Source organism: Thalia democratica, chromosome 4, assembly GCF_965202585.1.
Source record: "Thalia democratica chromosome 4, ktThaDemo2.hap1.1, whole genome shotgun sequence".
Lineage (NCBI taxonomy): Eukaryota > Metazoa > Chordata > Thaliacea > Salpida > Salpidae > Thalia > Thalia democratica.
Genome location: NC_139168.1, coordinates 43,814,305 through 43,837,371, shown reverse-complemented (window position 1 = coordinate 43,837,371; position 23,067 = coordinate 43,814,305). Strand labels below are relative to the sequence as shown.

General features: G+C 26.0%; 1 protein-coding gene across 3 annotated transcripts; it reads right to left on the bottom strand.

The window, feature by feature from the left end:
• Positions 1-277: 277 nt before the first annotated feature.
• LOC145833856 (sodium-independent sulfate anion transporter-like) lies at positions 278-22,808 on the bottom strand. 3 transcript variants are annotated; one of them, XM_082941081.1, is made up of 6 exons: positions 21,048-22,808; positions 19,610-19,734; positions 17,589-17,710; positions 13,079-13,341; positions 10,149-10,352; positions 278-383 (listed from the first exon to the last, which is right to left on the bottom strand). In XM_082941081.1, the coding sequence occupies exons 1-5, from the start codon at positions 22,771-22,773 to the stop codon at positions 10,183-10,185; spliced, it is 2,406 nt and encodes an 801-aa protein (XP_082797207.1). In that variant the 5' UTR covers positions 22,774-22,808; the 3' UTR covers positions 278-383; positions 10,149-10,182. The 3 variants fall into 3 exon arrangements, with proteins under 3 accessions (XP_082797207.1, XP_082797206.1, XP_082797205.1); XM_082941080.1 differs by lacking the exon at positions 278-383 and adding an exon at positions 2,783-3,169; XM_082941079.1 differs by lacking the exon at positions 278-383 and adding an exon at positions 8,378-8,710.
• Between the last annotated feature and the right edge of the window lie 259 nt (positions 22,809-23,067).

The window sequence follows — 23,067 nt, the reverse complement described above, 5'->3', positions numbered from 1 at the left end:
CGAGTTATAGCTATACTTTGTTTATAACAGTTCGCAAATTACTTTATTTATTGAACTGATGTACGTTTCTATGTGTAAATTATCAGCACAGTTCCACGAAATTCTGAAAAAATAAGTACTTCAAAGTATATGAGATAAATAATAGATGGATGTGTACTTTAGTAAATATAAACTACAAGTAATCAAATTAGTAACTGATAGCAGTTTAGTTACTATTTATATTAAGAACTATGAACATTCATATTATACTCTTTAAAGTACTTTTTTAGAACTCCGTGGGACAGTGTTATTAGTTTAACACAGAAAAACGCATATCAGTCCAATAAATGAAGAACTTAGGAAATTGTTGTTGTATTCCAACAAACTGGTTTCATTCGGATCTCCTTTGAAAAATATTAGTAATTAGTACTTTTAAAAGTTTATATTTTATCGAGAGATAAAATTAACAATCATTCAATATAGTTATTAGATAAAAAAGTTTAAACAATTAACAATCATTTAGGTATAAATAAGATTTTAAAGGTAAACATAGAAAAATAAAAATAAACGTTACAAATCAAGCCTTTTTTTAGACATTAGTTAGTAATTGTTGGTTTTAAGAAGTTACTAGTGTAATATTTACCTTTACTAGTTAGGTTGTATATACAGTTCAATGTTTTGCTAAAATAAATGAAACGAGATTAATTATCCAAAACACTACTAGATTTAAAAACCGAATTGGTTGGAACAGTCGTTTTTGCATTATATTTATAAATTTTGTTAAAAAAATAATATTACTAACATGTCTACTAACGAAATTATCCACCCAAAACACTGAACTTTCTAAATATCTTAATAAAGTCAATATCCCAAGATCATGATTTTATTCAAAATAACTGAACCATTTTATTATAAAAATATATAAGTATAACATGAAGTGTGTACTCGTTTTTCTGAATACTATTTAGTAATTTTAGAAGTATATTATATTTGTAATTTAATTCAAAAGTTATTTGTTGAATTTTTTCAAATAGTGAGCTTTAATCTAGTAAGTCGTTTTAAATATTATTTAAATACTAAAAGCAAATACCACTTCTCGCATAACTCGTAAATATTAAAACCAATATGATAAATCAAATGTTTAGTCTAAATAATCAGGGAACAGGTGAAAACTCCACGAAGACAAAATTGCACGAAGGGTCAATTTTGCACGAGTTACAGTTTTGCACGGAGGGTAATTTTTGCACGAGAGTAAAAAAAAGAGAATAAAAAACTAAAAGATAATTAATAAAAAAAAAAAGTTACTGACCGAGGGTAAGAGGTAACAGTGATAGTAAAAATAAAATAATAACTAATAAAAATTATTATTAGAAAATAACACAAATGAATAAACAAAAATAAATTAATCAAAAAAAAAAAAAGTTACCGACCAAGGGCCCTTACCCTTAGGTAACAGTGAAAAAAAAATTAAACTTAATAAACAAATAAATAAAAAAACCGACCCGTGCAAAAATGTCCCCTAGTGCAAAAATGTTTTCGTGTAATTTTGTCTGCTCGTGCAAACTTGACAAACCCAAATAATCAGGGTAAGCAATTTTGGATCAAGTAAAGTTTGATCCCGAGGTCATTACTTTTATTTGATCAGAAAAAGTATAAAAAAAATGATGACGAAAGTTTGCAAGTAAAAACAATAACTCAAGATATATTTTATCAAAAAAAAAACTATTTTCAAAAAATTTTTACTTTGGTAACTTTTTTACAAGTGAAAATTTTGCACGAGAATAAAAAAAAATACCGACCAACAGTAGAGGTTAAGGGATAAAAGTGATAGTACAAAAAAAAGAATAGAAAAAAATAAATAAGAATAAAACAACTGAAAAAAAATATAGATAATTAAAAAACAAAAAAAAAAGAGTGAGAGTTAGGGGTAACAGTGATAGTAAAAAAAAAGTCTAAAATAATATAACAAAAAAAAAATAATGCTATGAAAAAAAAGTCACCGACCAAGGGTAAAGAGTAACATTGATAGTTAAATAAAATAAACAAAAAAAAAATCAAATATAAAAAAATGACAAATCAACTGCTTTTGCGAAAAAAGCTATATTTGAGAAACATCTAGACATTTAAAAACGAGAGTAAATAAGCATATACCGAAATGTGTATTAAACTTTATAAAAGAAAAGACTAATACCAAGACGAAAGCTGTTTTAAATGCGACAAAAAGATCTTCGATAGCAGAACACCTGATTAACAACGTTAATTGTGCAAAGAACTATGATTTATCAAGATTTCAGGTTATTTACAACTGTACAAATTCCATTGATTTGGTCAGATTAGAAGCAATCTCAATATTTCTAAATAAACTTGAATTTTGTAAACAGAAAGAGTTTAACTACAAGGTTTTCTTATTTGTTTAAAAGTGTCTTTGTTTGCGTTAAACATTTTGTTTCGTTTTGTAATTTAAAATGTTAATTTTTTGCGTTAATTACTACTTTACATTAATTGATTTTGTTGATTTGTTTTTTACAGCAATCTAATTACTTAAGCAGTTTTCTAAAGTTAATTGTTTTTACTTTAAAAGCTATTTTTCTATTCCAAAATTCTGCAGTTAGTTTCTGAAGAGTCGCATTGAAAATATATTAAAACTTTTGTGGTAAACATTGATTGTTCTTTATATAGGTAAAAAATTCTAAATGTTAAAGTTTACTAAAAATACAAACATATAAACACAAAAAAGAGCATTTAGTAAATAAAGCAACACTAAAGTCAAATTCCTTTTGCCTACAAAGAACAGGTTTTCTCTTTAAAGTACATATAGCTTCCGTTTGAACTAAGTCAAACACGTTATAACAGTTTTTAATTATCTTTAATCTCTTAAAATTTAAATTTTCAGCCCAACTCTGATTGTTCACCAATTGTTCCGCAATAGTAGATCTATTTATTGCAATCATAATTTTATTGGAATTCTTTTCTTTTTCTGTTACAGCCAAATTCAATAACTTATCAATGCAAACAGGTATATGTTCTTTGATCCTCTTCTTCATTTGTCTAGTTGTAAGACCGATATAGCTATTGTCGCAATAGAATTTGAATTGGTACATAACCATGCTTTTATTAAATGTGGGTATCAGGTCTTTGCCTTCAGGTGTCAACATAGGACTTGAGGTAAAAACTACTCTACGTTTTGCAGCTGAATTAAGTATAACTTATTAGTTGCTTAACATTCTTCATTAAATAAACAGATCTATTATTTATGTACGGAATTTTCAAGGTGATTACACATTTTTCTGGTCCAACTATATTTCCTTATCTTTTTTCAAACCATCAAGGTGAAATTTAATAGCTCTACTTACTAACTTAGGAGGATATCCATTCCTATACAACAAGGTCTTAATGTAATTAATTTCTTCTTCAAAGAATTCAGATGGACAGATAAAATGTGCACGATGACACAGTGTAATTAGTTTCGGTTTATGATGATTACTACTCTTACTATATAAGTTAAAATAATTTTTTATTTATTGCTATGTATCCACTGATAAAAATAGCGTGAAATATATCTGGATTTTGTACGTTGTTTAAAGTTAATTTTTACTTCAAATGTTTGCAATGTTAAAATAATTATTTAATATCATGAAGTAGTTTTGGAATTTAAAGAAATGTATTTTATTTGAAAACATATACTTTGATCGCAAGTTTGAAATGACTTTATATAGATATAATGATAGCTAGGTAGATTAAATATCAATTCAAAATATAGTTTGAAACTGCGAAGGTTCTTTATACCTGGCGTACTAGACTCTTTTATTTTTATGCTAGTTATATAACTATCTTTAAATATAAACGATTAATGATTATTAACTAAGATGACAGAATAAGCTAATTACTTTTGTTTTATAAGTTATACATCTTATCATTAGGTTTTTTCAGTAAACAGCGTATTTAAATAATAAAGCACATTGTATGAATCAATTTCAGAGCTCAATTTGCTATTTTTTTAACTATAATAAATGGTGACGTTACCTATCACTTAGTTTAACTAGTTTGTTTTATGATCTAATAATTTTTTTTTATCGTTCAATAAATAGTTCATTTTAACTTATTACTAAAGTCTTACGTACTTTTGTAAATATCTAATAAATATTCTGTGATTTAATAGATTTATAATATATACTAAGTGAAATATCCCAATTATATAGGTCGATCAAATATAGGCCTATATAGAGATGATGGCCTTTCAACAATTCTCTGGAATTTTTCTTGAAAAATTAATTATCAGTAAAATGTCTTCTATAGACTTTGAAATCACAATTGACATTGACAACACTAACACCAAATTTCTTGACGTCTCCTTGGACCTACCCCAAAATACCTACTGCCCTTACCGTGAGCCTAATTCCATAACTAACTACATCAACACTACAACCATCATAAAAATGTACGTACCAATATACCAAAAATGATTGAAAAAGATTATGCAAACAGTCTAAAGATGAAGAAGTTTTCAACATCATCAAAGGCTTATTTAACCAAAATGCCTTAAACAAAACGAATTTCGAAAACAATTTAACCTACAAGCAATTTAATAGTACCAACATAAACAAAAAAAGACTATAACCCCCCTTCTGTAGATCTGTACAGACAAAAATTGGCAAGTGTTTCCTAGAATTAATAGAAAAGTATTTTAACAAAGACAGGATTACCACAAAATAATTAACAGACATTTCATAAAAATCTCATATTGCTGCATACCAAACGTTATGGCCCTTATGAATTCACACAACAAAAAGCTTATGAAGAAATAAGGTAAAAACGAAAAACTTTATAATTTTTTGTTATTAAAACACAAACATGTGCACCTTATGTAACCTAGAAAGACTCCATATAGCCCTAGCAGACAAAAGAAAAACCTTAAAAAAGAGGAAGTAAATGATAACCCAATCCCCGCATTACTTGAATGAATATTTATATATTATAATTTAGATAAGTAATTTTTTTTTGTTAAGATACTATATAATTTTTGTGTGCATCATACTAAACCCATTGAAGTTTTAAATTATTATGATGTTTTTATTAAGCTAGACTTTTAATAAACAATATTTTGCTTATATATTAAATAATTTGTGCATGCATTATAATATACCCATTTTCAGTTTTGAATTATTATAATTTGATATTTTATTAAGTTAGATTATTAGTAAATTATATTCTCTATGGCTATATCTTAACTAAAAGTTTTTCAATTTCTCTATATATAGATTAAAAAAAAAGTTATCTATTATTCTAAATCAAACCCTTATTCTACCTTATTTTGCTTAACAAACATTTTTCAGAAACAAAGCCATTTTATCTTACATCATAACATAACTGTAATAACACAACAATGTTTAAAAAAAATTCAGTGTATACCCCCTTCCTTTCTTTAAAATATTATTACATTTTAAATTAACAATAGGTACAAAGTGTTTAATATTAATTGCCAATTCTATAATTTCTAACTTTATAAAGTTTTGTTTTTTTAATCCTTAGATTTCAATTCCTCACTTTATACTGTAGTTCAATTGTTTGTGTTTAGAGCTTATAAATTGATATTATTTCAAAGGTTGTTTAGCATTAATACTTTTCTAAACTGTTTTGTTTTTTAATTTAATAAGAAAAAACTTAATGAACACAATTTTTTTAATTTGTAATTTTTACCATTATTATTATTTTTTTTTTTATATATTTACAACTTGAAAATCCACTTTGCAGCGAAACACTGTAATTGTTGCTCTCTAAAATAATTAATTATTAAATATTTATTATACCTAAAATAATTATACTAAAAATACAAATTTGATCTCAGTTACTTGTTTGGTTAATATTTGCTATGTTAACAACTAGCAATTAAAAAATAATTTGTACTACTGAGCTTTTATTACCTTAATGTTACGAACTAACAAGCAGTTTTATTTAAAAACTAATTTAGGCTAAACGTTTTGAAGGTTTTGCTAAGTTTTTGAAGTTGATATACTATACAACTTAACATTCGCATGCTTTTAAACGGTGTGTAGATATTCAAACAAATAAAATGTTTACGTTATTTATGTGAAATTCTAAAAATACTCTAGATCAGTGGTCGGCACGCTACTTCGAATCCGTGAATCCTAAATCACAAAATTAAAATTATGTGCACCCTAATTTTTATTCTTTAGCGCAGCTAAGTGTTTAAGTATATGTAAACACTTTTAATCGTTTTTATACTAATACTTCGGTAACACCCAGTTAATTCTTACACACTAACTTTAAATTTACCAGTTTACCCTATCCATTTCAAAAAACTTTTAATATTCATGAACTAATTTTTACAATATTTTACTTGTATCACCCAGGTCTAAAATACTAACTAGATTAATTTAGTACATTTATGATTTAAAACTAGACTTAATTATGCTTAGAGAGCTAAGTATATGACAGCCCTGATGTTATTGATCCTTGGCTTAACTAATTTTATGTCAAATATAAGTTGATTAAGCTGGTATTAATTATAGTGATTTTTAATATGTAGCAAAACGCTTTTAAACAATAAAAGTTAATAAAATTTAACATTAATAGAATACTAACCGTTTTATTTTGTTTTAAGAATCTATGAGATTTGCTTTTTCGGTTTTTCTTTGGGCGGCTAAGAGTGGAAGAATTTTTACATAGTGTAACAGAATATAACTAGGAGAGTACAAAAACGGTCGTTTTATTAACAACAAAATGGTCAATTATATAACAAGGTTGAATATGTCTTAAATGTAGAAATATAAAATAAAAAACTTTAATTTAGTTTCTGCGCGAAATAAAATCATGTACCCCAAAATAAGTTTCATGCACCCCAAAAGTCTCGTGCACCCTTAAAGAAATTTCATGTACACTAGTGTGCACCAGTCAGGGTTCGTGCGCGAAATTCCTTTTCATTTAGCCTGACAGAGACCTATTTAGCCTGACATTTTTTCAAAGTAGAAAAAATCACCTTCAGAAGGCATTTTGGGTATCGGGGGGTCTTAATTAGCAAATTAACGCAATAAAAGTATTCACAAACACTATTTTTGAAGAAAATTAAAATTTAAATAAATTATTTTCAACATCTATCAATCGCTTACCCAGCAACTTAAATATTTTTAAACTGGTCATTATAATTTCTGCTTCAATGAATTCATACCTTTATTAAATTTTGGGGCTTAGTTACATCCACCACTTATCACCCATATACAGGGTTCGTGTCAATTAGTACTTGAATTCGTCAATTATAAGTTACATGACTGGACCAGAAGCATTTATTAAAACAGAAATGTGAATAAGTCTGTAAAAGAAAAACAAAATGTAATTAAACACATCTCTCAAAAACTTTATGTTATCATTAAAGCATCTTAATTTTTAAAATAACTAATTAAACTAATCATGATATTACATAAGTTATTTCAAAGAATCCTTTAAAACGAATACATAAAGATAAGTATTAAACACATGATCTGGACTCTAAAACTTATCTTTTCATTAACAACATAATTTTTAAAATAACTACTCAAACTAAAAAAACAGTTTAAGCTTTTTATGTTATTACATAAACTATTCAAAAAAATTTTTTTTAAACAAATGAATAAAAAAAACATTTATATTAAAAATAATTTTATATTTAAAACTGTTATAATAAATAAATGTCTTTGAACGAAAAATAAATGTAAAATTATCTAAGCGTTATAATAAACTGAAACATTTAAAAAGAGTAAAATAAAAATTACTATCAACTCATTAACTTGCAAAATATGATTCTACTAATTATGAAACTTATATCTTTAAGCTAAGTTTTAGTCTTGTGAATATATCTCTAATATCTTTGAATTAACAGAAAATAAAATATATTAACAAACTGCTAAGAGTATTAATCTAAAAAGTATTTGGTATAAAGCCTTTATATTAGAAATTAAAACAGTTTAACCAACTAAGCTCTGAAAAACAAAGGTCATGTAAACAAATTCAGACAAACAGCTAAGTTGTTGAACTAAACTGTAATGTTTAAACTGTACTTTTTTATGAATTTTTATAATTATGACGTATATAATCTACTAAAATCAAAATAATAAAGATTCTTAAAATAATTTTAGAGATTCAACAAAAGGTTTAAATCACTTATTTTTACAAATACTGACTGATTTTGTCTTTAATAACTAAATCTTTATTTAGAAATAAATTCACATCTCAATTTGATCTTAATTAAAAAAATTTCATGCATTTGAACTGACAAATACTGAGATTCTCAAAGTTTTAAACATAAAAACTGATTTAGCCTGACGTTTTTCAACTTTTTTCAAAAAAACTGATTTAGCCTGACTTAGCCTGACGCGCACGAACCCTGACCAGTGTACACCGTGCCGACCACTGCTCTAGTTATTAGTAATAAAGTTTAGTTTTAACTTAATATATATTTAAATTGATAAATCTCAACTTGCTAACTAAATCTATACTAAGTATATTTATTTGCAGCAATCTTAAATAAACTTTTTAAAGCACTATAAAACTCAAAAATTACTTTTATCCTTTATAATATTTAAAAAATTAAAAAAAAAATTGTTTAAGGTTTAAATTATACAATTAATTCACTATAAGTATATACTGTTAAATCGTTCTGGAACAACATATTTTAAGAAAAGTAGTAAGTTCATGATCTCGGCTCAAATAATGTTTAATTTCTTCAGTTTGCAATGATCTATAATTTTTTTAAATAAATAAAAAGTTAAACTTATTCTAAATAATAATTAAAAACTATTGTTTGATTTAAATTGTTTTGCTCACTGCTAAATGCTATGCTAAGCAAATATTTGTGTTGGAAGTTTAGCCTTGGAGCGTAATTAAAAACTTTTATATTATATATGCTTTCAAATATATCTTCTAAATGAAATTTAAACAAAGATTTAATTTTTAGTATTTCACAGTGTTAATTGAAACATTAAATGTAAAAACAGATTGTTTAAAAAGAAAAAAACATCGAAAACATGCGTCTTTAAATAATTTTTACATAAAAGTAACTAAGTTAGTATATAAATAAGTTTACTCTCTTAAATTAAATTGTACTTAATATGAATTAACTTTATAAATATACAATCATAATTTAATCTAGCACTATGAAAACTATTCTAAGCAAATAAAGAAAAGGTGTTTAAAAAATTTATGTATTATATTTTAATATTTTGTAATTACAGTAATCTTCCGCTTGAGTACTTAATGTACTTTGAAAACAGCACAAAAGTCTGTACTTAAGAATTCCTAGTTTAAAATTTTATACATTGTACCAAACATTATCATGCAAAAAATAACAGATGTTTACACAGATGATAGAAAAATTCCCTTACACAAAAAATAAACATTTACAATAAATATTATTTTTATTAAACATATCAAAACTATTGAATGGTTGAATTTTCAATTTTTATTCAAACTGTATTATTTTGTAATCTATCTTGTATGGCAACGTTTGTCATTCTAGAAGGGAAATTAATTATTAAATACGATTTTAGAAAATTATGATTTTAAAAATTTTCGAATTTTGAAATAAAAATTACTAACAATAAAAATTGTCTGCTAGACCTAAACAACAAGCTAAGATTACATAAATGATTCAAGAGCATCTATTTCTAGGTAAATTCAAATTGCAGTTTTCGTTATTTTAATTGAATAAAACTTTGTTGGCTTTTTTTTATTCATGTTTTAATAATTATGTGTGTAAATGTTAATAGAACTGTTAGTTTTTTCGTTATATATAAGAAAAATTTTCAATGAACATTGTTCATTGTTTGTAAACTTTCTTTTTATTTATCGATTATTTTTAGTAAAGATGAATAATTATACTTAAAAAAGCTTTAGAGATTTTAAAAGCTGTTTTTGTTTTAGTTTTAAAGTTAAAACTAAATAAAATTTTGAACATAAAGTTTATTAACTCAAAAAAGCGTACTGGAAGATTACTGTAATTTTTCATTTATAAAACATAAAACTTTTTGTTAACAATTTTTTTGCTGTAATTCCAAAAGTTTATAATTATCCACAGTGATAACAACTAAAAAATTAGTTATTCAGTGAAAATCCAGCTATGTTTTTAATTAAATATATTTTAAATAGTTAAGTATTACTTTCTGTGTAGTATAACTCACCTAGGTCTCTAAGACTTTTCTTCTAAAATAAATACTAGGACATAAGCTCTTTCATAACATTGGTCCATCCTAAACTTAAAAACAGCTTGCTACATCTTTCAAGCAAAAACTTAACTTGTTCGGATGATGCAATTTTGTTTTCTATTGAGATCGGATCAACTGGAGCTTGCATGTTTGTAGCTTGATTTTCATCAAAGCTGACTCCTTAAAAAATTAACAGTTTTTGAACAAAAATTAAAAACAAAAAAAAAAACACTAAATAGAAGAATAAATACAACTCAAGTATTTAAGTCGTAATGAATCAAAAGATAAAACAGACTTTTTTCAGAAATTAAGATTACCAAACTTAAATACTAAAACTTTATTTGAAACATACAGGGTTGCCACGCAAAATTTTGTAACTTTTGCCTGACTTCTACCTTCCTCTTAGGTATGTGTTTTAAGTGGAAACGGGTCACTTTTGCACGAGCGTCACTTTTGCACGGCGTCACTTTTGCACGGAGGGTCACTTTTGCACGAAGGGACAATTTTGCTTGGCGTCACTTTTGCACGAGGAGACACTTTTGCATGTCGTCACTTTTGCACGCAGGCTCATTTTTGCACGGAAACATTTTTACACGTCAAAACTTTTGCACGACGTTACATTTTCATGTCGACATTTTTGCAAAGCGTCGTTTTTGCACAGCGTTATGTTTTCATGGATATACTTATAAACTGCGAAAGTTTTAAACAATCAGTCAATTATGAACGGAGCTTAACTTTTGCACGCTTCTAACTTTTAGTTAGACAAACTTTTATTTAACAATGCAAGTTGTTTCGAATGAGTAAAATGTGGTAGTTTTCTAATTAAATTTTGATGTAAAGTTTTTATATGCAGTTTTACGTAGAACAATATAATAAAGTACAACAATACAATAATTCATATTAATAACCTAAATTTAAATTAACTAGAGGAATACAGATTTTCTAATTTTTAAACAGAAAGATAAACTTAATTTATTAAGGCTTTAAAACACGAGTCTTAAGTACTATTTTTTACTTATATTCTCTTGGTGTTAAAATTAGCATTATATAGTTGTTTAACAAACACTTTAAATTTATTTCAATTTTAAACAATTGTTATATTAAAAAAAAAGATTTAGTTAGTTTTTGAAGTGTAAGGATATTTGAGATTTTACTTGATGTTTATTTTATTTATTTATTTTTAATTTAGCGTGAGAATTTAGAAAAAAAATCTAAGCTTAAGATAGCACTTGCTTTTTCAGTATTGCATAACGAAAACAATTTTACATATATTACCAATCTTTAATTGTTCTCTGGCAGAACAATGGAAAATTTCATTTGTTATACCAATACACAAAAAAGGTAGCAAATACAACCCTTCAAATAACATAAAAAATTCTTTGACAAGTAGCTTTGGCAGAATCTTTCAACATATAATTTACATAAAAATAGTTGATCATCTTATTTTTTTAACAACCTTATATTCCCTATACATTAATAGTTAATTAATATACTAAAATTCAAAATAAACTAGAACAATGTACTTACACTTAAAGTATTTTTTTAATCTTAGTTTTTAAATAAATTAAGTTTTTTGTCCCTGGTATGAGTCTTTTATAAATAAATTTAATTTATCTTTTTGTTTGTTTGTTTCTAACTTTTACTGTTTAAAATTTTAAATCTTTTATTTTTTGCCTCTAATATAACTATGTTAAAAAACTTTAGTTTTCAGCGTCTTTTTATGTTACAGACTTGGTACTAGCTAAAAAACTTTTAATTGGCATGCATACAAAATTGATGTTCCGTCCGAAAAAGTCATCGTGAAAAATGTTGCTGTGTAAAAAATTCATCTTTAAAATATGACGTTGTGCAAAGTTATTGTTGTGCAACAATGCTGCCGTAAAAAATTGTCATAGTGAAGAAGTATCGCAGTGCAAAAGTGTCTCCTCGTGCAAAAATGACCACGCGTGAAAAAGTGACGACCGTGCAAAAGTGTTCCCTCATGCAAAAGTGTCCCCTCGTGCAAAAGTGACCCTCGTGCAAAAGTGACACCCACCCGTTTTAAGTACGCACTTACAGTTAATTACGCATTCTTAGTACGCATACTTTTATAAGTACTTTGAGTACACATATTTTGAGAAGTAGGCATTTTAGTACGCACTTCTTATTCAGTACATACTTTAGCACCAAAGTAATGACTTTCTTTCAGGTTTCTTTTTTATTTAGACTAATAATTCTTAGCAACAAACTTTCTACTGAGTAGCTTCTATGTTCAAAATGAAACTTTGCAACTTTAGTCTGACTTTATAAAGGATTTTTTAAATTAATTCAACCATTGAAGGCTTTGGAATTTAATGATTTTGTAAGTAAATTTCTAGGAAAATTTTGCAATTTTAGTTTGACTTTAAAGGATTTTTTGTTAGTTTTATACCATTTTAAGGTATTGAAAATTAAGTAACTTAGTAAATTAGAACTAACAAATTCTAATAATTTGCCATTTTAACTTAAAGAACTGACTTAGCCTGACTTTTTCCAAAAATAAAAGACTTTGCCTGATCCGTGGCAATCCTGAACATATCAACTCTTCAGTAGCTATATCAAAAAACAAGTTTTAAACATAAGACTCCTATAACTTTGAAGATTTTATATAACTATTTGAAATGCAGCAGCAAATAAAACAAACCAATATAATATTTCTAGATAGTTAGCTAATAAAAAGTACTTTTTTGAACAAATTACTACTGTAATGCTATAAGTTTTGACTGTCATTTTCAAAACCAGATAAGTTTTTGTTAGAGTTGAATTATTTATATTTTGAAAAAAAATTTATCTGTTAATATTACAATAACTGCTGCAAAAAGGTGCTATAAATACGACAAAAAAGAGTTATTATAGACCTGATACTGTATAACAAAAAAAAAACTTACCAAGATTACTCATTGTAATACTACCATTTAGTTGCTCATTACTCACATTCATTGGAACAAAGTTATTTCCGGAACTTTTTTTACCACAAGAACAATTTCCACAAGAAGTATTGTCTAAATTTTGGATATTGAGTTTACTTAAGCCGTCAGCTAACAATAAACTTTCAATATCATTTGCTCTATCCAATAACATGTGAGCTTCGTTAGCGTTTTCATCTCCAATGTTGCTACTATCATATAAACTATGATATTCCAAAATTGCACTGTAAAAATTTAACTTAACTTGAAAACGTGTGTAAAAAGTTAATCAACTTTATCATAAACTTAGTCAAGATAAATCTTAAAATCTGAACATAACTGCTAGAATCTTTTTATCATAACTTTATAATTATAATAATTATAATAATTATTAAATTAAGTTATAATTTTTGGTGTTTTTATGTTAGTTTTTAAACTTTAATTAGTTAAACTCAGTTTTTTTTTTTTCATTTTTAATGTACAATTTTGGTTTATTTTTGTCTTTTTGTTGTATGTCTTTCTGTATAAGTGGCCTAGGTTTTGATGCCTGGGTCCTTCGTATGACAATAAACTTACAATAATAATAACAAAAAACATACTATAGGGTTTATTATTCATCACTTTTTTAGATTAACTTATCAGACCTAAAAAATGGTTTAAGTATTTTCTACCGTAACTACTGAGCCTGACTTATTCTTGTATATAAGTGCAAAACATATAATAAAATATTTTTTATACCTTTAGATGAGATTCATTTCTCCTCCTTAATTTGTATTCTACTTATGTGTCGTGTAATATTTTTTTACAATATTTTCTTCAACTTAGATTTATTTTAATGTTGTAAGCTGTTTATAATATCGCTTTACAAACTTAATATATTTTGCTTATTCAGTAGTTAGTAAGTATTTTGTAGACTTTCATCTTAGCTATCACACATTACCAACTGCTTAACAAAATTCAAAGTAACTTTTGAGATATAAGCGATCAAAGTAAGTAAGCTAATAGCCTTCTTTTAGAATAGGGGTGGGCAACTTACGGCCCGCGGGCCGGATACGGCCCGCAAAGTGAAAATGACCGGCCCCCGACCGTTTTTTAAACTTTAATGGGATCTGGCCCCCAAATGAAAATTATCGGCCCGCGAGAGAAGTGACAAGCTTGCAAAGGGTCAATTTTTATAAAAATTTGTATTATATTTTTACAAAACAAAACTCTAAGAATTTAATGCTAAAAACATGGTAAAAAATTACTTTTAAAATTTATGTGTACTAATAATTACACCAATTTGTCCTAATACTTTGTGTTGTTCTAATTTAGTTAGAATTTTTGTTGAATTACCCCAAGCAAAGTGTTTTTTAAGTACGATATTTTATATACGTACCTTTGTCAATTACAATGTCAATTTTATTATGTAGACATTATTTAGACATCTGATATCTATCAATCTACATCTAAAGTTCTCAGACTTGAGAAATTTTGAGAATTTTACGGATTTAAAAAAGCGATTAACTGTATCAATTAAATTATCCAAAACTTTTATCTAAATTAGAATCCAGCCGGATACGGATCTCGACTTATAATTAGTATCCAGTCAGATTCGAATCTAAAAAGTCTTTATTCGGATTAATCCGGATACTGGATCCGGTAAATCACTAGCTCGAAATGCTCCGGCCCGCAAAAGATTAAATTTTTTTTGGATCAGGCCCGTTGATTAAAAAACGTTGCCCAGCCCTATTTTAGAAGGAGCAAAACAAATTCGCAAAAAAAGACTATTTCATTAAAATTTTATCTTCTCCTTTATTTTTTTAATTGATCGTCTTAAATTTTTCACAGTAAGTCCATTACTAATATCTAAATATTTTCAATCGAGGAATTTTATTTTAAAAAATTAAGATTAAAAAACAAAACTATTTTTTTAATATAATTTTTTTTTAATATTTTTGAAATTAAAACATTCAATGTCTTTTAAACTATATAAAGAATATTTTCTGAAAATTTGAGGTCTCTAGCACAAAAAATGAAGGAGAAGATAGATATTTAGTAAACTTTTAAACTTTCGAGAAAATTTACAATGAAAAAATTGCAGTCAAAAACTTTTTACAAAAATGAAAACAAGTTAAATAAAATTTTTGGATTCCGTAAAAACTGACTTGTTATCTATATTTAAAGCTTTTATATGAGAGCCTATGTTAATTTTTGTAAAAAAATTGTTGGAACTCTTATGGCCTCAAGTTATATTAATAAATAAGTCTACTAAACTTAATAATGGGCATACATTTTGGTTGATCTATTAGCAGGTTAATGGATGATTATTGTTATAAGATAAAAGAGCATTTTAAGTTATATCCAAACCTATAAGTTTTTACCTTTTTCCTGTTGGATACCCTTTTACTGTTTAACGCATAAAAAAATGCTTATTATAAGTTAAATTTCTGTGGTCTAACTGCTTTGAGATGCTGAGTAGTTATTGAAAAAAAATCTATGATTATAAAAAAAAACTACCTAATTGTTACAAGTGTTACTTAAAAATAAGTTGTACCGCTTACGCGGTAATTGTCTCTTTTTTACTTTCTTCTTTTTTCTCAAGCAAGTATAAATTCAACAGTCTCGAGTAATTTAGAGTTCTTTTAGTTTCTACTGCATTGAAGCGGTCTGAACTCAGTACAGCTTTTCGCTGCACTTAAGTTTTAATGGTTTCAATCTTGTTGTCGAATTGATTTCGATTTTAGAATACTTTTTGAGTTTGGTTTAAACATTTAGTTTTTAGTTTCTTTTATTCGAGTATTGTCGTCTTTTAAAAGAATTGATAATTTGGTTTATTAGTGTAATGTTGTGCAGTATTTTATCATCTTTTCGTTTCGCAAATTCATTGTAAATATAATCATTATCACAGATTCGAACTCAGTTTAAATTAGTATAAGTAACTGATTTATTAAACCTTTAGTAAATAGTAAGTAATTCATATTAGTTTATTTAAGTCAACTATAATATAAGCGTTATCTTGGAGACTTCTATAATACAAGTTAGAGCGCACGTTGCGTTATAAACCAGGCCAATAAAAGTGTATAAGTAGAACCATTGTTGATAGCGACAAAGTGCTGTAATTTTCATCAATTTGAGTCAAAACTTGCATATGTGTCATAATACTGTGTTTTGTGGCTAGTGTAGCTGTTAAAACTATTGGAATAACATAAATCAAAGTTTCAAATGATAACAGGGTTACAACTTTTTGAGGCAATAAATTAGCCTGATTTATATTAAAGTAGCTGAGTTTACAATAAAATTTAAAAAAAAAGTTAGAGTCATAATTGAAAAAAGTACTATTAGTCAACCTTTAATATCTAAAAATGTGATAATAATAACAAAAAAAATTGTATCAAGAAAAAAAATCATGATTGTTAAAAGAAAAAACATTAAAGCTTTAAACGTGATCAACAAATAAAAATATATCATAACTAGCATAAGTTTTACAAAAAAAAAAAATCATCGAAGATTGAGTCAGAAAGTTTTTTTTCAAATTTCTAAATAGTTTAAACTAGCCTGAGTGTGTGTGGTAAGCTTGTTTTAGATAATGTGCATAGCTCCTAATAAAAAATGTTTGTGATTTCTGGATATTTACTGACGTACTGCTTTTAAAGATTGGTTTTTTGTTTGAATTTAATTTAAACTTTTTTAAAGCAAAATACACTAAAACCAGGCCAACACTTGTTAACATAACTCTAGTTGTTACTAACAATTGATACTTAGTTAATTTATTATAAATACAATAAAAACAAACAAAACCTTTTCTTTTTTTTTCAAATTTTTAATCAATTTTATCTAGTATATATTTTCTCATTATATCCTAGCATATACTCATTAATAATATTACTAAAGTAATGCAAATTTTTAGTATGCAGCGATACACAGATTCTGTTGTTAACAGAGTGACTAACTTTTACAAAAAAAGTTTTTCTGAAAATAAAAATAACCTTACTTGTTAAAACACTTGTTACTGTATTTGACAAACCAGGCATCAATTTAAGAAATAAAGTGCATATAATAAGATGTGTAAAAATTTTATAGATGTTCAAATACCAAGACACTGAGCAGTATAAATGACCAAAAAAGATCAGCAATTAGTAAGCATCTAATAAGCACATAATAGATTTAAGAGCAGGGCAAATTTTAAAACTTTGCAGCAGTATGCTAATAGACTACTTATGATTTATTTTAAATACATTTGTTTGTATTTTTTTGATTTAATATGGGATTTATTAAAATCTAATTTTCTATTAAACGTATTTTTAATTTTTTTCAACAGTCTGTGATGGTAACAAAATCATCCAGGTTTTTATAAAATACAATTTTATATAAGATGCACAAAATAAATATTTATATACAAAAATAAAATTCTAAATATGGAGTAATAATTCAACAAACTAAAAGCTATTGATTTTTTCTTAAATTTATTGTATTAAACTTCTACACATCTAAAAAAAATTAATAAACTTACTTTAAAACTCCTTTAACTTTATACAATAGCACATTAGTTGCAAACCCAAGTTTAAAGCCTTCATCAAATCCATCTTGCAATGTTTGCTTTTGACCTTGCTGTATTCCATCACTGTATGACTCCTGTGAGAAAAACTCAACAATAAAAACTTGACAAACTAAGTTTTCAATACAAAAAAATTTATTTGTTCACTCTTTCATAAAAAGTAAATGATATTTTGCTTAAATATAATTAGCTGCAAAAACTATGTGTATATATTTAGGTTTCGAACAAGAAATTGAGTAATTTCTTTTATCATTAGAGAATTATAAATTGTTATTGGTATTTTATTTTAATTTTCTTAAACTTAGTACAAAACTAAATTAATGTTATATTCAAACTTTATAATAAAGTAAGTACATATAATGATACCAAAAATGTATTTACAACACTTAAATACACATTTCTGTCCATCTTTTTAAAATAAAGCAAAAAAATCTGAAACTAGTTATTAAGTAAAAGAAGTTTGAAAATAACAAAAAAAAGTTAGGAGTTTTTATGTTCAAATTTGTACATAATTTTTTACCAGTAAATCTAAAGTGTTACTTTAAAAATATAACTAAAATACATAACCATTTAACAAGGTCCTCAAAAACAATTTTTTTCTTATCAAGATATAAAAGCAGTGATGGTCATAAATTACTAGCTTATCAAGGTAGTAAACTTTGGACATACCTAGCTATTAAGTTAAAAGACCAAAGCCATCATGGAAGATATTTTTGTTATTATTATCACATTATGGCCATAGGGGGTTTTGTGACAATGTAATTTGTTGCTTTGTAAAATAAGGGTCAAGGTATTAAGAAAAATTAAGCATTTGCTTTTATATGAATGTACAGATATAAACTAAAAATCAGTTATATAGAATATAAACTTAAACTAAATACTGAGGTACAGTGATTTTTGTATAAAAAATTTATACTAGTGTATGGACTAAAACTTTATTATTGTCAATTTTCTAAAAATTCAAAGTTATACAAAAACCTACCTACAATTTTAAAACTTTTGCTAGATTTTTTTAATAATGTATTCATAAAACAGTTCTAAAAACTTAAAGTGCTGGATTTTTTTTTAAGATCAAGAAATAAAAATTCAAAATAAAAGTACAAAAAATTAAGTTTTATTTTTAAAATATAAAAAATCATGTTTTGTAGAAATATTAACTAACTGTAAGAATTTGAAGAACATTATTTAAAAACTTAAGGAGGATAAACATTTTAAATATAGTAGTTGTTTTAGTTATTTTGATTTGCACTTTCCTTACTAAAGCTATTGAACTCATCCACTTAGATTCCTTATATGTCAAAATTTACGTTAAACTATATTAACAGTAAAAAACATATGTTTAAAAAAAAAAAATCTCTACGAAACACTATCAACTTTAAAAAAAAAAATAAACCCCTCTTGGGCCACAATAACATCTTAGAGATGAACTATTTTATTTTTAACCTAAGCCTATCATAGATGACATTCTCTAATGTTTCTTTAGTTTATTAGTAATAAGAACTTTTAAAACTATTAATAACTTTAGTAAGAAAGTTAATAACAATAAAGTTATTACTTTTAATTAGTGTTCTACCATATCCAATTGCCAGAACCTGTCAAATTTGGCAATAGCTTACTTAGATCTAACCAGATTTTAATCAGAAAATCAGATTTGAACTCAGGTCCGGCTGGATCTTGATTTGAATAAATGGTCCTGTGTGGTTACCGTCGGACTGAAACTTGGATTTAAGATATGTATCCCGCAAAACTTGTTTTGGAATATAGCTTTGCCGGATACGGATCTTTAATCTAAAATCAGGTCCAACCGGAACAAGATAAAACCAAATCTTGCAAATCAAGTTTTAGTCTGACCCTGAATTTGGACAATATAGAACACTACTTTTAAGTCTTAATTCACTCAAAAGCTCGTATTCTTAAACTTTTTACACTATATAACATCATTAGTAAAAAAATTAAAATATAATGATTAAACTAACTTTATTTATTCCATTAGAAATTCTACTCCAGTTTTTTTGCGCCATATCCAAATCAAAATCTACATTTTCATCATACATCTCTCCATCGGAATCCATTTTTAACAATCTCGATTTAATTCTAAAACCTTAATATGATAAAGAAAATAGCAAGCTGCATCAGATCAGGAAAATCAAAATCATCTTAATTTTAAATTTCAACCACAGACTATGATGAAATAATGCACTTTTTTCTATTTACTAGCAATACAAAAGCACCAATGAACTAAATTAAAGCTGGTGAGCTAAGAAAAAAAAATTCAAAATAAATAAAATTATTAAAAAAAAAAAGTAAATTTAGAAAATATCTTTCGTTTAATTAAACAAAATACATAACTAAATCAACATATATTATGTTAAAATATCAAATAACCTTAATTTTTATTCTGAAACTACACAAAAAAAAAAGTTAATGTTTATAGGCGAAATATACTTTTAACAAAATAATAGTTTTCATAAAACAATTCGTAAGTTACATAAAGCATTTTTTAAGTTTTGTAGTTTGAGTTAAATTTCTCCTTTTAAAAACAAAAACTGTTAAAATTCAGCAATCTAATTATCAAAACTTTTCACTATATTAAAATCCTTAAAAGTATAAGTTAAAAAAAAAGAAGTTTTTACACAGCAAAGATTGTAAAAGTAAGATTAATGTATTCTTTATATATAGTTAAAAATACTTTGTAAGACAAAATTATTAGAATTAAAAAAAAATATATATGTTGTTGTTTAAACATCTTATGATTTTTTTTGAAAATTGTAAAATTTAACTGACCTAAATTTTATATATGTAAAAAATTTTAAGCCATAGTCAATTACAATAACTTTCTATTATAAAAAAAAAATACTAAAGTAGCTATAGTCAATCTAATTTTGTAAGTAATTAAATCAAAAAAAAAATTTCATAAGTAGCTTATTTTTTAAAATGTTACTGACAGTTAACCTTTATACTGATAAAAAATATTAAAAACTGTTTAATCAAGAAAAGAACAAACAAATTAAGTGAAGAGAGACTCAAAGTCATTACCATAAAAATAAAAACTAGGTTCAGATTTAAGCATGAATAATATTCTTATCAGATTTCTATAGAGAGTCTCAATGTAGTCTGAGATTTATAAATAATTGTAACTAGCCTAATTGAGTGGCAAAATGTGGTACACAAATATGCTTACAGTACATTCTTTAAAAAAATAAATATTCTCAATTTAAGTAAAACATCAACATTATATATTCAAGTTTTAATCTATGATTGCTGAATCAACTAATTTTAAAATTATTGCTCAATTTTGAAATGAAACATTATTTCAATTTATTTCTTTTAAAATATCATTAATGGAATCAAAAAAATTTATTGAAGAATTTGTTATTAAAACAGATAAAGCCAACTTAAAACTTTCAGACTCACTTATAATAGACAAACCAATTTCCTGGTTTTTTAAAGTTTCAGCAAGTTCAGTAAGTGTAATTAAACCTGTGTAATCCCATTTAGCAAATTTACTCAAATCCAAGGCTACCGTTCTGACATAGTTGTTAGGTAAATTTTCTTTAATGGTGTTTTGTAAGCTTTCTGATGAAGTATATAGTACATTTGGGCAGCTTACAACCATTACTTTTAAATTTTCATAATTTTCTTGCAATATAGGGATGGTATAAAAGTTATAAGTTATAGGAGGAAAGGTCAAAGGATAAAGAATAATAACCAAGGAAACTCCAACTCCTGCAAGAATTCCAATTGGTATTTGGTAAAAACAAACAAAAAAAGTTGCTGCCCAAGGTAATAAATCAATTTTATTTGTTTTCCATAAAAGTTTTGGAGTTTCAAAATCAATCATGAAAACAACTGCACTTATTATAACTGAAGCTAATGCTGATTTCGGAATGTAGTATATGAGTGGAGTCAATAATGCTAGACTAAATAGCACAATACATCCAGTTATTATTCCCCCAGCAGGTGTTTTGACACCACTTTGAGAATTAATAGCTGTACGAGAAAAACTACCAGTAATTGAAAAAGAAGAAACAAAACAGCTCATTATGTTAGAAAACCCAATAGCTATCATTTCCTGGTTGACATCAATCTCATATCTGTTTTTTCGTGCAAAAGCTTTTCCAATTGCAAGACTTTCTAAAATTCCCATTAATGGAACAATTAAAAGTCCACTACCTATTTTCTTTATCAAATCCTTGCCATTTAGGGTTTCATTGCCTATTTTTTCATGCAAATCTGGAGCTTTAAATGAAGGTATACCTTTAGTAATATTACCTGTTAATGTCAAACAGTCTAAATGTTTGCAATTTTTATCATCTATACTGTGTATAGCATACCCTATTAAACCAGCAGATATAACAACGATTGCATTTCTACTCAAGCAAACTAGCCATACAAAGTTTCGAGACAACTTAACTATTTTCTTTGTATTTTCATTTACGCATTCATTGATAGTTTTAGAATTTTTAATACCCATAAACTTTAGTAACATCAAAACAATAATACATGTCAAACCCATGACTAAATCCCAAGGATTTAAATTACTTATCTGTTTTAAAGTTTCAAAAAGAGCAGGAAAAAAACTAGATGAAGTTGTTTTTACTCCAAAAATATGTTTTAACTGACCAAGTCCTATAGTAAATGCAGCTGCTGAGGTAAAACCACTAACAACAGGAGCTGATATATACCTCATTATAAAACCAAGTCTAAATAATCCCATACCAGCTTGAATGCAGCCACCTAAGAGTGTCAAAAGTACAGCTTGTATAGGATCATGACCACCATATGTGTGTACTAATAAAGACATAATTGCAGTTGGGCCAAGAGTAATGTCTTTGCTTGTGCCGAAAATTGCATAAACAAAGCTTCCCATAAAAGAACTATAAAGTCCATACTGTATAGGAAGTCCAGCAATTTGAGCATAAGCAAGAGCTTGTGGTATCACTGTAAGCCCAACTGCTAATCCAGCTATAAAGTCACACTGTAATAATTTTAGCTTGTATTTTGGTAGCCATTTTGAGCACGGTATAAAATTTTGTGTTTGATTTTTCAAACAGCTTTTGTTAAACACTGATGATTTTTCTTCTTTTGAAATTTGATCAGACTTAGGAAACAAAAGCAGATTTTCAGGTATTGATACCATTTAATAATTTTCAATGTACATTTACTAAAATTTTGGCATCTGTTATCAAAATACTTGAAGTCAATGAAAAGACAACTGAAATAATTTTGAATAGAAGCTAAATGATTTCGAAAATATAGTGTGGTTTATTATAAGTAAAAATTAGCTTAGCTATATTGGAAATTAGCAAAAATTAAAATTAAATAAATTTTTATTAAGCAGTTTGAAATTGTTAAAAGCAGGATTACCTCATCTGAAATTAAAAAAAGATCCTAGTAAAAAAAAAATCTAGAGTTTAGTTATAAAAAAAACATT

Bases quoted from the DNA above. Each gene is read 5' to 3' on its own strand.
- LOC145833856 (XM_082941081.1), bottom strand. From the start codon at position 22,773: ATGGTATCAATACCTGAAAATCTGCTTTTGTTTCCTAAGTCTGATCAA. The intron at 19,735-21,047 runs GTGAGTCTGAAA...TATCATATTAAG, and splicing joins AATTGGTTTGTCTATTATAA to GTTTTAGAATTAAATCGAGA. The intron at 17,711-19,609 runs GTTAGTTTAATC...TTTTTCTCACAG, and splicing joins TTTCTAATGGAATAAATAAA to GAGTCATACAGTGATGGAAT.